Source organism: Gopherus evgoodei, chromosome 1, assembly GCF_007399415.2.
Source record: "Gopherus evgoodei ecotype Sinaloan lineage chromosome 1, rGopEvg1_v1.p, whole genome shotgun sequence".
In the NCBI taxonomy this organism is placed as follows: Eukaryota; Metazoa; Chordata; order Testudines; family Testudinidae; genus Gopherus; species Gopherus evgoodei.
In genome coordinates, this window is record NC_044322.1 from 357,503,595 (window position 1) to 357,520,075 (window position 16,481).

The window sequence follows — 16,481 nt, forward strand, 5'->3', positions numbered from 1 at the left end:
TTTGTGCCTCAATCCCCTCCTGTAAAATGGCGGTAATAGCACTGTCTAGTTCACCAGGGTGCTGGGAGTATACATTTGTTAAAGGCTGTGAGGTGCTCAGATTGCATGTTGATAGACACCATATAAGTGTCTTAGATACGTCGCCTTACTGTGAGACCTGGGTTTAAATCCCAACTCTGCCACAGACTTCCTGTGTAATGTTGAGTGAGTCACTGAATCCCTTTGTGCTTAGTTCCCCATCTGTGAAATGGAGACTATGGTGCTTCCTTTCCTCTGTCTTTCTTGTTAGCTTAGAGGATAAGCTTTTCAGGGGCAGGAGCTGCATCTTAATATTGCAATGAAGGCATTGGGTTCACCTGTCATCTGCTTCCGCTATTGCTCTCCTGCACCAGGCCACGATATCTGCCAGAAGTCCAGTCCCATCCAGCTTCAAGCTTTCTGAGTAGTTAATAAAGAAATGGTTTTATATAGGCATTTAGCTACAGAAAATAGGAGGATGTTAGAAGTTGGAGATGAAGCAAAGGATTAGATCATCCAGCCATCCCCTATGCCAGGACTGGGTATGTACCATATGCCCTCTGCTTTCATCAAGTTATCAGGGGCCTGCTCTCTGTCTTCTCTCAGATGCTTCTGTGGGGACTTCACACATTTCTATGAGTCTTATTGGGGAGAAAAAGTGAGCCTGCAGTTATTGTTCTTTGTAAAGCAATGGAATAGAAAGTCAGTGCACACAACACAAAAGACTCACACAGATCCCTGATGAACCTTCCCTCAGATACAATCTGTTTCCTTCGGTTGCAAAGGGCCCACACAGCCATGTAAAATATCCTCTCTCATTTGCTGATGACTGCTTGATTGCCATGACATTTCAATTTCTAGAACCTCTGAGTGATAGATCAGCTTATGGGAAGTGCCCTGAATGTCCCCAATCCAGGGCTCCAGTTCTTTATAACTAATATGTGTAAGAGTCTCAAAAATTGATTTTCAATAGAATATAGTGACATGCTGTTGAGGTCAGTTACTGCGCACCCAACCAGGGCTACAGTAAATGCTATTTTCCATTGGAAAGAGGGTTTTTGACTCTCCAGCGGAATACAGACCTGGCTCCTAACACTGATGGTGTATGAGGGGTGAGCCCTAAGGCTAGTACTGATTTGAGATCTGATCACTCTTCAAAACTGATCTTTTTAAAAACTTTGACCTTTGCTGTCAACACGATGGACCATGTTCATTGCTAAAGTAAATGCATCACTTCAGTGGATTACACTAATGATGGATTTAGCCCAATACTTTTCACCTAAGTGAAGTTTTTCTAAATGTTTGAGAAAATGATTTAGTTGCATTTGGGGTATTTCTGTGCCAAGAAGCTATAGAACAATATTTAGATTGCTTTGTTGATTTTCATGCTCAGAGATTCCCAAAGTACTATATTATACTTTTTAATCATAAGAATGGCCATACTGGGTCAGACCAAAGGTCCATCTAGCCCAGTATCCTGTCATCTGACAGTGGCCAATGCCAGGTGCTTCAGAGGGAATGAACAGAACAGGGAATCATCAAGTGATCCATCCCTTGCCATCATGCAGTGACTGTAAGCCAGTGCTGCTCAGCATGGCATCAGTGGACCACTTACTGGTGATCACAGCCCTTCGTGAGGGTCCACAGAGTGGACTGTTTTGAGAGCCAAACAGTTGGGAATTAGGGTGTTGGGACATGTACCCATTAAGGGATCTTTCTCTTGCCAGGTCATTAGCAGAATGAAAAAAATGGAGAACTGATGGTGTAAACAAATGCAAAGTGGAACCAAACTCCTACTGTGCTATTTATATAACAGATTAATCTCCTCACTCCAAGTGGGCAGGGTCAGCCTCTAAAAAGATGGGTTTCTACCTACTTCATATTTGAACAGGTGAGCGCAGAAGATTGCAGATGTTTTGAGTGTCAGCCCCAGGCTGTCTTCAGGGTCCTGTTAGTTTGCCCTGATGCCCATTACTTGGCACAGACATTTATATTTACATCTTGCTGCCAGAATTCCTCAGGTTAGTATTTTTACCCTCTCAGTTTAGCTATGCCTCTTATTTCAGGGGGGCAGGAAAAGTTTGAATAGTTGAAGACAAAGAAAGAAGAACAATGCATTTGTTTCTTGTGGGGGGACTACTATCTATTTGGATTGGGTTTTTCCATCAATCCAGGCTAAGGCACTCCTCTTCCTGATGCCTCATCTTCTTTAATATCATGGATCCCTTTCCTAATAAGTAACTTGGAGGGGGTTTCTACTCACTGGGCTCTTGGTGCTGCTCCATTTCTGTTCCCATCCTGTTTGTTGCCATGCAAACCTATCCAAGCCTGGGCTGATAATGAGGATGGCCTCACCAGCTTCCCTCAAGGACCTATCTTTCTAATACTGATGTATCTCCAAGGGGCTGAGCAAACTCCAGAGATATCTCGCCCAAGACCTGAGGACGGTGCTAATTCCCTGTATTATCCTGCAGTACAGAAACTAGTTTCAGATGTTCCAGCCTGTGATTTACCCTCCCCAGCAATTCCTGGGAAAGTCAGAAATCACAGATGATTCCGAAAATGGTTTCTCCTACTTGCGGGCAACATCACACACTGAGATCTTATAGAGAAACACGGGGGTAGTTTTTTGAAGTGACCCTAGGAGCTTTCAGATTTTCATCTGCCACAGTCTGACCATCATCAGTGCACTGCCTGGGGTCTTATGAAGAGCTCATGGAGTTTTCTTTCTCCTAGACATAAGACCCCTCTCAAGGTATCCAAAGGCTTTCCTCTTTCTTAGACCTAGTACCTAAGTGCCTATGTGATTCCTCCTAGAGCTTAGTCTGTCTCAGCCAGATTAGCAGCTACACAAGCTGCTGATCACAGGGCACTTCAGCTAAAATTGGGAGGAGAACCTTCACAATAATGCCAAGGTTGTGGACCGTCCCTATACTGGTGCAACTTATCTGAGAAATCCCTTGACGAACCCCTTAAAAGATCTAGCAGTGAATAAACACGCCCCATTGCCTGTGCAAGAAAAGAGCAGGTGTCGCAGCCTTCAAAGGTGCTGAGCTCTGAGTCTTAAGCGCCTTTGAAAAATCAGGCCTGAAGCGTTTGCCCCAAATCTTGTTTCAAGCCCAATCCTAATTGTAGATGTTTGTCTTTATTTTCCAAACCAGGAAGAAGAGGGTTTTACCATATTTAGATGGCAAGAGGATCTGCCAGAGGCTAAGGTTGTGGGGCACAGTCATGCATTTACAAAGACTCCTTCTGACTGTTGCAGTCACCCACTACTTCTGCACAGTGCGGGAGGATGGACTCTCGTCTCTCCAAATTGCCTGGTAAGATGGTTGCCATTTTGGCAAGTGGCTGCGGCCCGGTTTTGCTCCGTCTCCCCCATTCATTCTCCTTTCTCCCACCTCCTTAAACAGAGAGTCCAGAGTTTTAAAGGCAGTCCAGCCCCAGGAGCAGTGACAATGAGAGACAGCAGTGACATTGCTCCATGTTTTCTACAGATGTGATGAAAAGGAAAACCCATATAATTAGAGACTGACCTTGTCTATCAGTAAAATTCCATTTACAGGTAAGAAAAATGGCTTTATTTACCCTATCCTCCTTTGCGTGACCTTTGAGGTCAGCTGGGTTGTTTTTACTGTCAGTCCATAGGAGCACTGGTGGCTGAGTGATCTCAGCTGTCCGTTCTGGACTGTGAGATTTATTTCCCACTCATAGTCCATGAAAGGCCTGGTTTGGCTTTTGGAGCACAGTGCAAGGTGTATCCTTTTAATCAGCCGGTTGACTGATGCTGCAACTAAGCTGTTCAAAAGGCAGCAAGAGGTTACAGACAAGGTTTGCCATTTGTGGACCGTGCGCATGTGTCGATTCTGTTTATTTTAGGCTTTTGTGCTGCTGCCCATGACCATATCTGAGCACTTTCTGTGCAAAAATAGATTAGCAATGCCAAAATCCCTCCCAGTGAATTTCATACAGTCTCTGGAACGTCTTACTTTTCAGTGTATAAAAAGCTGTGCTCGGCAGAGGGTGTTTGTGTGTATAAGTGAGATGTGGTGGTTGTTCTTGTGAATGTTGTTCTGGATAGGGTGGGAAAACCTTTCTAACGTGAGAAGGTTTTTCAGTGTTTTCTAAAAATGGTCAGACTCTGTATTCAGCTCATCTTTTCTAGAAGTTCAGATCCCCTTAACAGGGAATGCTTTGCCTCCAGCTCTCACACACTTATTTCTGGGCTTTGTGACCTTCATCGTCCCAGAGAATCACACTGTTTTAGGGGGTTCATAGATGGAAATTCACTCTCTTATGTTGGTAAGACCTGAGCCATAAATGCACAGGTGCTGACTTTTCAAACTGCGGGGGGAGGGTGGGGCAGGTCCCTCCCCCACTCCACTCCACCCCTTCCCCCAACCCCCACCACTGCCCCGCCTCTTTCCAGCCAGTTCCACCCCCTCTCCTGAATGTGCCACATCTCACTTCTCCCCTCTCCCTCTCCGCCTCCCTGCATGCCACAAAACAGCTGATTGCTGCGGATGGAAGATGCGAGGAGGGATGGGGAGGTGTTGATCCGTGGGGCCCAGCAGAGGGCTGGAGGCACTGGGAGGGGTGGGGGAAGTGCTGAAAGGGGGGCTGCTGTTGGGTGCTCAGCACCCACCATTTTTTCCCCATGGGTGCTCTAGCCCCAGAGCACCCCCGGAGTCAGTGCCTGTGCATTAATGGCTCTGACAACTAGATGCAAAGTCTTAAACTGGCATCTGTAGTGGACTGGGAGACACTGGAGGGGCCAGACCAGAGTCTTGAGCTTTTATGCTTTGTATGGGACCTAGATATGACTGTGGTGGGCATCCAATAATCTGAAAATAAAGAGTTATTCCATTGACATGATTATCACTTTGCGATATCTTTTCCCTGCAAGCTGTAGAAGAACTACATCTATACTTGGCTCCTTGTGTCAGTGTGCATCCTCACCAGGAGCACTTGTATTGATTGCACTGTCAATGTGGAGCACTGTGGGATGGCTCCTGAAAGCCAGTAACCAGGGCCAGCTCCAGGCATCAGCTAAGGAAGCAGGTGCTCGGGGGAACCAATACCAAGGGGCGGCACTCCGGCTGCTACTGGGGCAGCACGTCCGGTTCTTCGGCGGCAACTCAGTGATGGGTCCCTCAGTCCCTGCTGGAATTGCCGCCGAAGAATGGAGCAGCGCGATCGTGCTGCTGCGGCTTTTCTTTTTTGTTTTTTAGCTGCTTGGGGCGGCAGAAAACCTGGAGACGGCCCTGCCAGTAACAGTGGACATAAGCAACGCAGTGTCTATACTGACACTGGGTTGACCTAGCTACAATGACCTTGACTCTATGCCACCTTTGGAGGTGGAGTTATTACGTGGCATAGCAGGGCGGTTACATCAGCAGAGGTGAAATTTAAATGCAGTTAGGCTGGCATAAGCTAACTCTGTAGTGTAGACCAGGCTTTAGATGTCTATGCACAAATGGAAGGAGCATGGGGAATAAACAGGAAGAACTGGAAGTATTGTACGTAAGCTAAATTCTGATTTAATTGGCATCAATTGGTGGTATAAATCTCATGACTGGAATATCGGTATAGAGGGGTGTAGCTTGTTCCAGAAGACCATATTCAAAGAATAGTTATTCATAGCTTGCTGTCAAACTGAAAGGTCATAATTAGTGGGGATCTGCAGGGGTGTCCACATCTTTCTTGAAATGCGGTGCCCAGAACTGGACACAATACTCCAGTTGAGGCCTAACCAGTGCAGAGTAGAGCAGAAGAATGACTTCTTGTGTCTTGCTCACAACACACCTGTTAATGCATGAATATGTTAGGGGCTGTTATAAAGAGGATGGTGATCAATTATTCTCCATGTCCACTGAAAGTAGGAAAAGAAGTAATAACGTGCAGCAAAGGAGATTTAGGTTAGATATTAGGAAAATCTGTCTAACTATACAGATAATTAAGCATTGGAATAGGTTTCCAAGGGAGGTTGTCAAATCCCCATCGTTGGAGGATTTTTAAGAACAAGTTAGACAAACATATGTCAGGTCTAGGTTTGCTTGGTCCTGCCTCAGTGCAGGGGGTGGATTAGATGACCTTTCGAGGTTCCTTCCAGCCCTATATTTCTGTGAATCTATGATTCTCTAAGTGTTCTCCTCTCTGGCCCTCCAGAAAGATCTGGGTCCAATGAGCAGCATTTTCACTTCAAAGGTTTGTCAATAAATAAGTGTCTGCTACCCAGTGATCTGATGCCTGACATCATTTCCATGTTTCATATAAACAGTGCTTCAATTTTTCACAGCGTCATGTTTTACTTGCAGGTTTCCAATAGACTGGAGTTCCCAAAACTCAGTGTTTCCCCACTGTGTTCTGTTTTGTGAGAGTGTAACTGCTCATAAACTAAAGGGGAGGGTATCCCATGAATATGGCTTGGTTTCACTCTTGCTGTAGTTCCAATGTGTGAGCTAGTGTTGAATCAGTGGTACTCTGAAGCCAGCTGAGTGCATTTCCAGCAAATACCTTGTGACTGGTTAAGTCACACCTAGAATATTAGAGTTGGAAAGGACCTCAGTAGGTCATTTAGTCCAACCTGCTGCTCAAAGTAGGGCCGGTCCCCAAACAGATTTTTATTCCACTTCCCTAAATGGCCCACTTAAGGATTGAACTCACAACCCTGGGTTTAGCAGGCCAATGCTCAAACCACTGAGCTGTCCCTCCCCCCTAAGCCTTAAAATTGACACGTCTGGTTATGTTACCTCACTCATGCGTAGCCTCATGACAGTTTTGTGCTAGTCAAGCAACTTGCTAGGCAGAAGAGGAAATCATAGAGCCCCTTTTCAGATGGATAAGTAGCTACTAGTTTGCCCCCTGACTACCAGTGACGCTAGTTAAAACAAAGGGAACTTTTAGACTCCCCCAAATATCATTTCTCTTTTCCTCAACACAGGATCTGTCATGTCACCCTTTCTTCGGATTGGCTTATCAAACTATGACAGCGGCCCCTACCTGCCATCACAAGGGGAGGTGATTAATCCTTATTGTGCGGTGATGGTCAAAGAAGCAGAGGAATCAGGTAAGCATTTACATGCTAAGATATACATCTTATATGGTTGTTATAGATGTGTGCCTCTCTGCATTGCTACTTGTGCATAAAATGTGTGCTGAGATCCTTATAAGCATTCGTAGCATCTTTTAATAACAAACTTTAAAAACAATAGTATTCCGTAGAATAATTCCTCCATCATGCACGGCTTGACTGGTCTCACTGGGGACTTCAAGACCATGAGGTATTTAAAAGGTAGCCTAGAAAAGTCCTCATCTTTTCTGTGGGCTCATGGGTGCTGAGGCTATAGATCCCAGCATGCATTGCTCCAGAATTAGCTGAGCCAAGTCATGTTTCATTTTTATTCAAAGTAGGTGCAAATTGCCTGGGTGTCTCTGAGATACAGGGGTATAACTTAAAACGTTCATTCTATTTTTAGAGATACAGCCAGGTGCAGCCATTTCTCTGTTTGAAGAAGCTGGGAAATCTCGCTCAAACAGGCAGAATCGTGTAAAACTGAATTAACTGTTTAGCATAATCACTGCCCTGTATAAGATATATTTTTGAGGGAATTTTACACTTAGGTATGAAGAGAAAACACTAAAGTAGCCAGTTTTCCAGCTGCAAATGCACACATTGTTACAGTTTTGATAGTGGAATGACTAATTGGAGACAGTCCAGCAAAGGGCAACAAAAATGATCAGGGGGCTGGAGCACATGACTTATGAGGAGAGGCTGAGGGAACTGGGCTTATTTAGTTTGCAGAAGAGAAGAATGAGGGGAGATTTGATAGCTGTTTTCAACTACCGGAAGGGGAGTTCCACAGAGGATAGAGCTCGGCTGTTCTCAGTGGTGGCAGATGACAGAACAAGGAGTAATGGTCTCAAGTTGCAGTGGGGGAGGTCTAGGTTGGATATTAGGAAACACTGTTTCACTAGGAGGGTGGTGAAGCACTGGAATGGGTTAGTTAGGGAGGTGGCGGAATCTCCATCCTTAGAGGTTTTTAAGGCCCAGCTTGACAAAGCCCTGGCTGGGATGATTTAGTTGGTATTGGTCCTGCTTTGAGCAGGGGGTTGGACTAGATGACCTCCTGAGGTCCCTTCCAACTCTAATATTCTATGATTCTATGATTTATATGGGCCGTAGTCCTGAAGCCATCTTCACACATGCCTTTAAGCATGAGAACAGTCCCAATGAGATTACTCACATGTCTAAAGTTACTCACATCCATACGTATTTGCAAAATCAGGTCATAATTATTGTTCAAGAATTTCTTATATTTACTGTTGCATTTGACCATTGTTTATTTTAATCATTAAACTAATTGATGGCCACTGCCTACCATGCTGACCATTGTCTCATTATTTCCTTGTATTCCCCCATCTGCCTGTATCCATCTGTAGTCTCTTTCCTTATACTTAGATTGTAAGCTTTTGGGGGTAGGAACCATCCTTTTGTGATCTATTTGTACAGCACCTAGCACAATGGGATCCTGGTCCATGACGGGGGCTCTGAGATGCTACAATAATAATAATAATTCAGGTGATTATCTTAGAAATCAACTTGCCTGAGGAGTCTCTTTATATCACAAGCCCTGCAAGGTGTTACAGTAGTTAGTAAAAGAAGATTTTTATACTTTTAAAACAATTAATTCAACACTTAACTGTGGGTTGTTGTTTTTTTAAGAAAATGTGGACTATGTTTGTTTATGCAGTGTTAAAATTCACCCTTTCATAATATATTTTAAATGATTTTGGAAAATGTAGGGATATCAATGCATGTAGGTGGAAAACAACGGATGCCACCAGATCCTTAGGATCTTAAAACTCACAGCCTTGATTGAAAGTAATACTTTCTCATTCAGCTTTATTCGTAGCTGGGGTGTCTTCTTCAGTGAATCCTTTAAAGGAGCCACAACTCAGACTGAAGCCTCTGTCAGTTCAGAAGGGAATAAAATAAATTTGGGGAATCTTGGTTTATTCCATTAAAGAAGACTCTGAAGTTATGTCCCTCGCTTAACAGATTACACTGCTCTACAGCCAAAATGCTTCTGAAATAAATGTAGTCCAACTTTACTAATTCTGGATCACTGAGAACGAAAATGATGCTTAAAATTGTTGATTGGCTCTAGTTTTCAAGATATGCTATTTGGTCAGTATATACAACCCTTGACTTGGGAATGGCGGAGGATAAGTGAGTTATAAAGGGAAGGGATCTCAATTTAAACCAGAAATGACTAAAATACATCTTTGACTGGATCTATGAATAAATCTATGACTGGGTTTGGACAGTACTTGCTTTTAAGGCAAAACAATGAATGATGCAATCTGAAGCTGGTATTGTGTCATACATGATATGAATTGCATCATGTTATTCCTAGAAGTCATGGTTGATGCAATCATAATGAAGCTTACATCACTCTAATGAACAAATTCCCCTCTATCAGCTCTAGAAATCATATAGTGTCGTGCTCTATTATTTGTCAGTGTTTAATTTTGCAAAGGGACACATTTCTGTTTAGCCAAAGTGAGCAGAGATGCCTCGTACTTGTGTGAACAGTGCAGATAACTTCTGCTATGTTTGTGGTGAAGTGACTTTTGCATCACAAAAGCGCAGTAGAACCACTATGGTTAAGAAAGCCTATCACCTTTCTTTTGGCTGCAAAATTGGAGATCAGGACAAGAGGTGGGCCCCACACATATACTGCAACACTTGTGCAACAAATCTTCGCCAGTGGTAGAACAGGAAAAGGAAATCTATGGCTTTTGCAGTGCCAGTGATTTGGAGAGAGCCAACAGATCATACTAGCAATTGTTACTTCTGCATGGTGCCTCCAGTTGGGAAAGATGTGTCAAAAAGAAAAAGTGGTCTGTGCATTATCCAAACATTCCATCAGCTATACGCCCAGTACCCCACGGAGAAGGACTGCCGGTTCCTGATGCACCAGAATCATTCTCACTTGAGTCAGACGAGGAAGAGGATGAAACTTCTGGTCCTGAACCATCAATGTCACAGGACCCACGTTTTCTCCCATCCTCCTCCTCTGAACCACACCTCATAACACAAGGTGAACTGAATGACCTTGTCAGGGATTTGGAACTACCCAAGAGTAAGGCAGAGCTGTTGGGCTCCAGACTACAGCAGTAGAATCTCCTGGCAGGCTATCAGGGCAAATGGAGCCCATCAATGCTTGCAGATTATTGCTGGACAGTGACAAGAGATGCTCCATTTAAGGAATACAGGAGACAAGCCAAGAAGCGCCGAGTAGACACTGAATAGGACTAAACTATGTACATAATAGTTTTTTGCCTTTTGTTTCATAATTATTTTTTATAAATATAGCCCTTTTGCTGATTTTTAAAGTGTTACATAAACAGGACAAGTGAAATATTATCCTGTAAAGCAACCATAAACACATGAAAATACCTAGGTTTACAATTTATGATTAAAACTCTACTATCTACACAATATACATAGACATAAAATATAAAAACTTAAATATCTTAGAAACAGTAGCCAATCAGTTGTTTTAATTGTCATATTTGAATTCAGCACATCAAAATACATAATAAATATCACATTTTATCTCTGAAGCAGACGACTTCTCAAAAATTTTAGACCAGTGTTATTGTTCACTGAGTCCCGACAATGTTCTCAGCTCTGTGCCAGATACAAACAGTGACAGCCTGTGATTGAGGGATCACTTGGTACCAACTGGCAGAGGGGGGCCCAGGGCTTTCCAGGGATTCCCTTGGTCAAATATGTGCATTATTGTTCACCAAAGAGTGGCATGTGAAGTCTCAAGTAAGAGCCAGTAGCCCACTGGTCGGCATAATAATTGCAAAATGTATACACGGACAATATTGATGAACGTATATATCCATACTGAAAATTATGTTCTGAATATCTGGGAGTTAAGGTCACCAGGAGATGACAAACCTTGGACATGTTCCTTTCAGGCAGGCAGAAACAGAGGCTCATCTCTGGGTCTAGCCATATGTATACTGTATGTCTTACCATAGATGCCTATTTGTACACAACCCAGATACCAGTGGAAAGACTGTGAAATCTACAAGAAAGAAAACAACAGCAGGGTGTGTCCTGATTGTGACTAAAGACGAAGAGCTGCTAGGGATACAAGGAAGCACACAGGATTGTTCATGGAGGATGCAAGCTGACACCATGTTTGTTATAGGAAAGTGGGGTCACCATCAGCCTGGCTGGCAAATGGTGAAAGGATTTGGGGTGAGCATTGCTCTACAAGGCAGGCTCGTATCTAGTTAACAAAGTCTAGATTCTAGAACGCATGCTATGATTTAACTTTTCTGTAACCATTTGTTTCCAATACTGCTGTTCTCATAGACTCGTAGACTTAAGGTCAGAAGGGACCATTATGGTCATCTAGTCTGACCTCCTGCACAACGCAGGCCACAGAATCTCACTCACCAACTCCTGTAACAAACCCCTAACCTACGTCTGAGCTATTGAAGTCCTCAACTCATGGTTTAAAGACTTCAAGGCGCAGAGAATCCTCTAGCAAGTGACCCATGCCCCATGCTGCAGAGAAAGGAGAAAATCCCTCAGGGCCTCGGCTAATCTGCCCTGGAGGAAAATTTCTTCCAGACCCCAAATATGGCAATCAGCTAAACCCTGAGCATGTGGGCACGCGTCACCAGCCAGACACCCGGGAAAGAATTCTCTGTAGTAACTCATATCCCACCCCATCTAACGTCCCATCACAGACCATTGGGCATATTTACCGTGAGTAGTCAAAGATCAATTAATTCCCAAAATTAGGCTATCCCATCATACCATCCCCTCCATAAACTTATCCAGCTTAGTCCTGAAGCCAGATATGTCTTTTGCCCCCAGTACTCCCCTTGGAAGGCTGTTCCAGAACTTCACTCCTCTGATGGTTAGAAACCTTCATCTAATTTCAAGTTTAAACTTCCCGATGGCCAGTTTATCCATTTTTTCTTGTGTCCACATTGGTACTCCCTCCCTGGTATTTATCCTCTGATATATTTATAGAGAGCAATCATATCTCCAGTCAGCCTTCTTTTGGTTAGGCTAAACAAGCCAAGCTCTTTGAGTCTCCTTTCATAAGACAAGTTTTCCATTCCTTGGATCATCCTAGCAGCCCTTCTCTGTACCTGTTCCAATTTGAATTCATCCTTCTTAAACATGGGAGACCAGAACTGCACACAGTATTCCAGATGAGGTCTCACCAGTGCCTTGTATAATGGTACTAACATCTCCTTATCTCTACTGGAAATACCTCGCCTGATGCATCCCAAGACCACATTAGCTTTTTTCACGGCCATATCACATTGGCGGCTCATAGTCATCCTGTGATCAACCAATACTCTGAGGTCCTCCTCCTCCTCTGTTACTTCCAACTGATGAGTCCCCAGCTTATAACAAAAATTCTTGTTATTAATCCCTAAATGCATGACCTTGCACTTTTCACTATTAAATTTCAACCTATTACTATTACTCCAGGTTAAAAGGTCATCCAGATCTTCCTGTAGGATATCCTGCTCCTTCTCTGTATTGGCAATACCTCCCAGCTTTGTGTCATCCACAAACTTTATTAGCATACTCCCACTTATTGTGCCAAGGTCAGTAATAAAAAGATCAAATAAGATTGGTCCCAAAACTGATCCCCGAGGAACTCCACTAGTAACCTCCCTCCAGCCTGACAGTTCACCTTTCAGTACAACCCATTGTAGTCTCTCCTTTAACCAGTTCCTTATCCACTTTTCAATTTTCATATGGATCCCCATCTTTTCCAATTTAACTAATAATAATTCTCCATGTGGAACCGTATCAAATACCTTACTGAAACTGAGATAAATTAGATCCACTCAATGCTTGAGATCCTGCTCAATATCTGTGAAGATCAGGCTGTTTTTATTTAGGTGCCCAAATGTGATACCTAAGCATGAAAATATTGGGCTCTGTGAAAAGTTCAAGGAGATTCAGTTAATTAGTTGCGAAGTTGGTAATATAATCCAGGAATCCTGGCTCTGAGCCTTACGCTCTGGCCATGCTACCTCCAAGGCTTTTATGGGGAAAAGATGCTAAATTCCCACTATAGCACAGGGAATGCTCAATGAACTTTTGGCTATTGTTGGTGTCTTTCACAAATTTAAATTATTTAAATGGATTTGTTTTTGTTAGTTGGGTCCAATGATATATCAGGATGGAATGAGCTTGTGATGGAATACACCCCTGTCGTCACACCCTACATGCTATTGTAATAGTCTTTGTACAAGGTATGCCTTGTGAGGTATAGTTTGAAAACTCATCACTTGCTGATCAGTAATAGCATGGTAAAGTCTATATAGCCACATTATATGTAAAATTAAGAACATAAGCTGAAATCACGACTGAAATAGGTTTCCCAGATAAGTCTAGAGATTGATTATACCAGTTTCCCAAAGACAAAGAGCAAGCTGATGCCCCAGCCAGGTCTAAACAAAGCTGATGGGCCCTTCCCTACCAAGTGACCATTCTTTGGCAAGAAAGAGGACAGGGACAAAGAGATCTGCATCTCAGCGAAAAACACCCTGGAATCACTTTCCTCCAGCAGGCTGCCTGTCTATTGGTTCTCAGCTGGAGATGCTTTTCAAAGAGGGGTTAAAAAACTATAAAAAGGAGAGGCAAACACCCCAAAAGCAGCAAAGAATCCTGTGGCACCTTATAGACTAACAGACGTTTTGGAGCATGAGCTTTCGTGGGTGAATACCCACTTCCTCAGATGCATGTCTGAGGAAGTGGGTATTCACCCACGAAAGCTCATGCTCCAAAACGTCTGTTAGTCTATAAGGTGCCACAGGATTCTTTGCTGCTTTTACAGATCCAGACTAACACGGCTACCCCTCTGATACTAAACACCCCAAGACATCCCTGTCTCTCCCTGTCTGTCTCTGGCAACAAAGGAAAACAGCCATTGGACTTTGTGGGGAGGGGTACTGATCTGAAGCGTTTTAACCTTGCTGGAAGCATGTGGTGAGAAACTTTGCTTGAATCTTATCTAGTTTGTTCAGTTAGGCACTAAAAAGCATTTTATCTTTGTTCTTCTCAAAACCATTTCTGACTCTTATGCCTCATTGCTTGTACTCACTTAAAATCTCTTTGTCATTAATAAACTTGTTTTATTGTTCTATCGAATCCAGCATTGGTAGTTGAAGTGCCTGGGTAACTGTTTCAGATAATAACTGTTGTGTATTATTCTCTTCATGGAATAACAGACTTCATATATTTGGACTGTCCAGGAGGGGGCTGGGCAGTATAAGACATACATTTCAGGGGAAAATCCGGGACTGGGAGTGTATTGAGGTCACCCTGTAGTATGACCAAGGCTGTTGATGTGCAGTTACACAAACACATCTGGGAGTGATCTGCATGTTGGTGGCCGTTTGTGAGCAATCCAGGTTGGGGGCTATAGCAGCAAGGCATTGCAAGGCACCCAAAGTTATAGGGCAGGGGTGACACAGCCCCGCACTGGTCTGGGTTCCCCTCTGGTATGTCACAGAGCCTTATCCCAGATATGCAGCTACATTATGTCTGATTCAAAGCTCCTTAAAACCCCCAGTGATTTCAATGGATTTTAGATCAGGCCCTCTATGCTGGAGCCATTTTGGTAGGAGATTCTGCCTCAATACTTTGCAATGTGCATTGGTGTCATCTTTCACTGCTGTGTCTGTTGAATGCTGTTTTTTCTGCACTCTGTAATTTGAGGCAAGGTTTTCGGGTTGTTTATTTTAAACACAGGAATCACAGTATTTAATCAAAGGCCATTGCCATTCTCAAAAATAAAAGTCAAGTGGTTGGAAGTGCTACTGCAGCTCACTACACAAGAGAAACCTTTTCAGATATCACAGGAGCCTTTGAGGCATAAAAAAATCTGCCCTTTAAAAACTGCTCTGGACCTAATGGGCCACCTGGATCCATGCCCTTTTAACACCTGTCTTGATGACATTTGTCTCATGAGAGGTTCTGCACTGTGTTTGAACTTTATACGCACTCCCACTGATCAAGAGACACTGTCAACCAAGGAGAAAGTCTTGCACTACAGGAAAGACAGATGCTGTTTCATCTTCCAGGAGCATGGAGGTAAAGTAATCCCTGATATAACTCTATTCACTTCAGTGGGGTTACATCAGAGAGAATTTTGCCCTCATGCATTGGCCAATTCATTACCATCCCAGTTTTGTTTATTTTAGCCATATATTTTCCAGGGCACTGAAAACTGCAATATTTATTTTGCAGATGATTCTGTCTCTTGGATAAATTGATTTCTCTGTGTCGGGTGGTTGTGTAGGTGATGCAGTGAGGAAGTCATGTTAATATTTTTGTTCTCAGTGACATCTGGAAGTTTATGTTGCACTCGGCTGCTTTTCTTTTTGTGCAACTTTTTATCAAAAGATACTGAATGTATATTTACGAGCTTGTGCCTTGAAGCAAGCCTCTGTTGTTTGACATACAGAGTCATAGTAATCCCTGATGAAACTCCATCAAAGCCAGGAATTACAGCAGGAATGAATTAGGCCCGTAGACTATTATCTAAGTATATTAATTGCAAAAATCTGCATACATACAGTGTTCAAGTGTGAGTAAAATATGCCCAATCACATACTTACTAAATATGTGATGGTCTTTAATTATAGAGATGGGCCTGATCTAGACCCAAATTCCCTTGAACTTTGGGAAAGTCCATGTACAGATTTAAGCTTTGGACTGAGTGGTGCAACCTCTACTCATACGAGAAGCCCCGATTCACATGAGGAAACACTGTGTTGTTAGTTTTGAGATAAAAGTTCTTTTTGCAGAAGCTGTGGCAAGCCATAAGAAGTTTGTTCTCTGCCTTTATTTCTCTGATGTCTTGGTGCAAAATTGCTCTGAGGAACAACACATCAGAGTTTGGGCTGAGATTTCAGGAAGCAGGGTTTTCCAACATACATTTGTGACCATCTCTGTTCAAGGACCCGTGTATATGGTGTAAATATGCCAGTGTGAGTAAAGCGTTCACGATCTGGTCCTTACCATATAAAACTTCAACACATATAGGGAGCTGGGACTGGATCCCAGATCCTTCCTTCAAGATTGTATATTTCTTTTCCCAGCCCTTGTATCTACTTCCTTAGTGAAAATAGGTGTAGGGATCACTGCTGTGGTGATATGCAAATAGGACAGACCCAGGGAGCTGAGACCCAGGATCCTAGCATCCTAGCAGAGGTCACACTGGGGCGCAGCACCAGGTACAGTAAGAGACATCTTTTTCTCTGCCTTTTTCTCCAGGGATCCAGTTGCAGGAAGGGAGGGGAGGGCATGGACTCCTAAAGTGGGGGAGATGGAAAGGAGCAATAAAGGCAACTTTCTGTTGTCATTGGGTGAGCCAGACAGGGAATGGAGATTA

At 43.3% G+C, this 16,481-nt stretch overlaps 1 protein-coding gene across 2 annotated transcripts in view; it reads left to right on the top strand.

Annotated features, from left to right (window-relative positions):
• PRKCQ (protein kinase C theta) overlaps positions 1-16,481 on the top strand; it is a 92,201-nt gene that overhangs the window by 19,577 nt on the left and 56,143 nt on the right. Inside the window, exons 2-4 of one of the 2 annotated variants that reach the window (XM_030572882.1) lie at positions 3,180-3,341; positions 3,432-3,583; positions 6,962-7,087. In XM_030572882.1, coding sequence (XP_030428742.1) covers positions 6,970-7,087 — 118 coding nt within the window. In that variant the 5' untranslated portion in view covers positions 3,180-3,341; positions 3,432-3,583; positions 6,962-6,969. The remainder of the gene's footprint in view (positions 1-3,179; positions 3,342-3,431; positions 3,584-6,961; positions 7,088-16,481) is intronic. The other variant, XM_030572793.1, reaches the window with a different exon arrangement.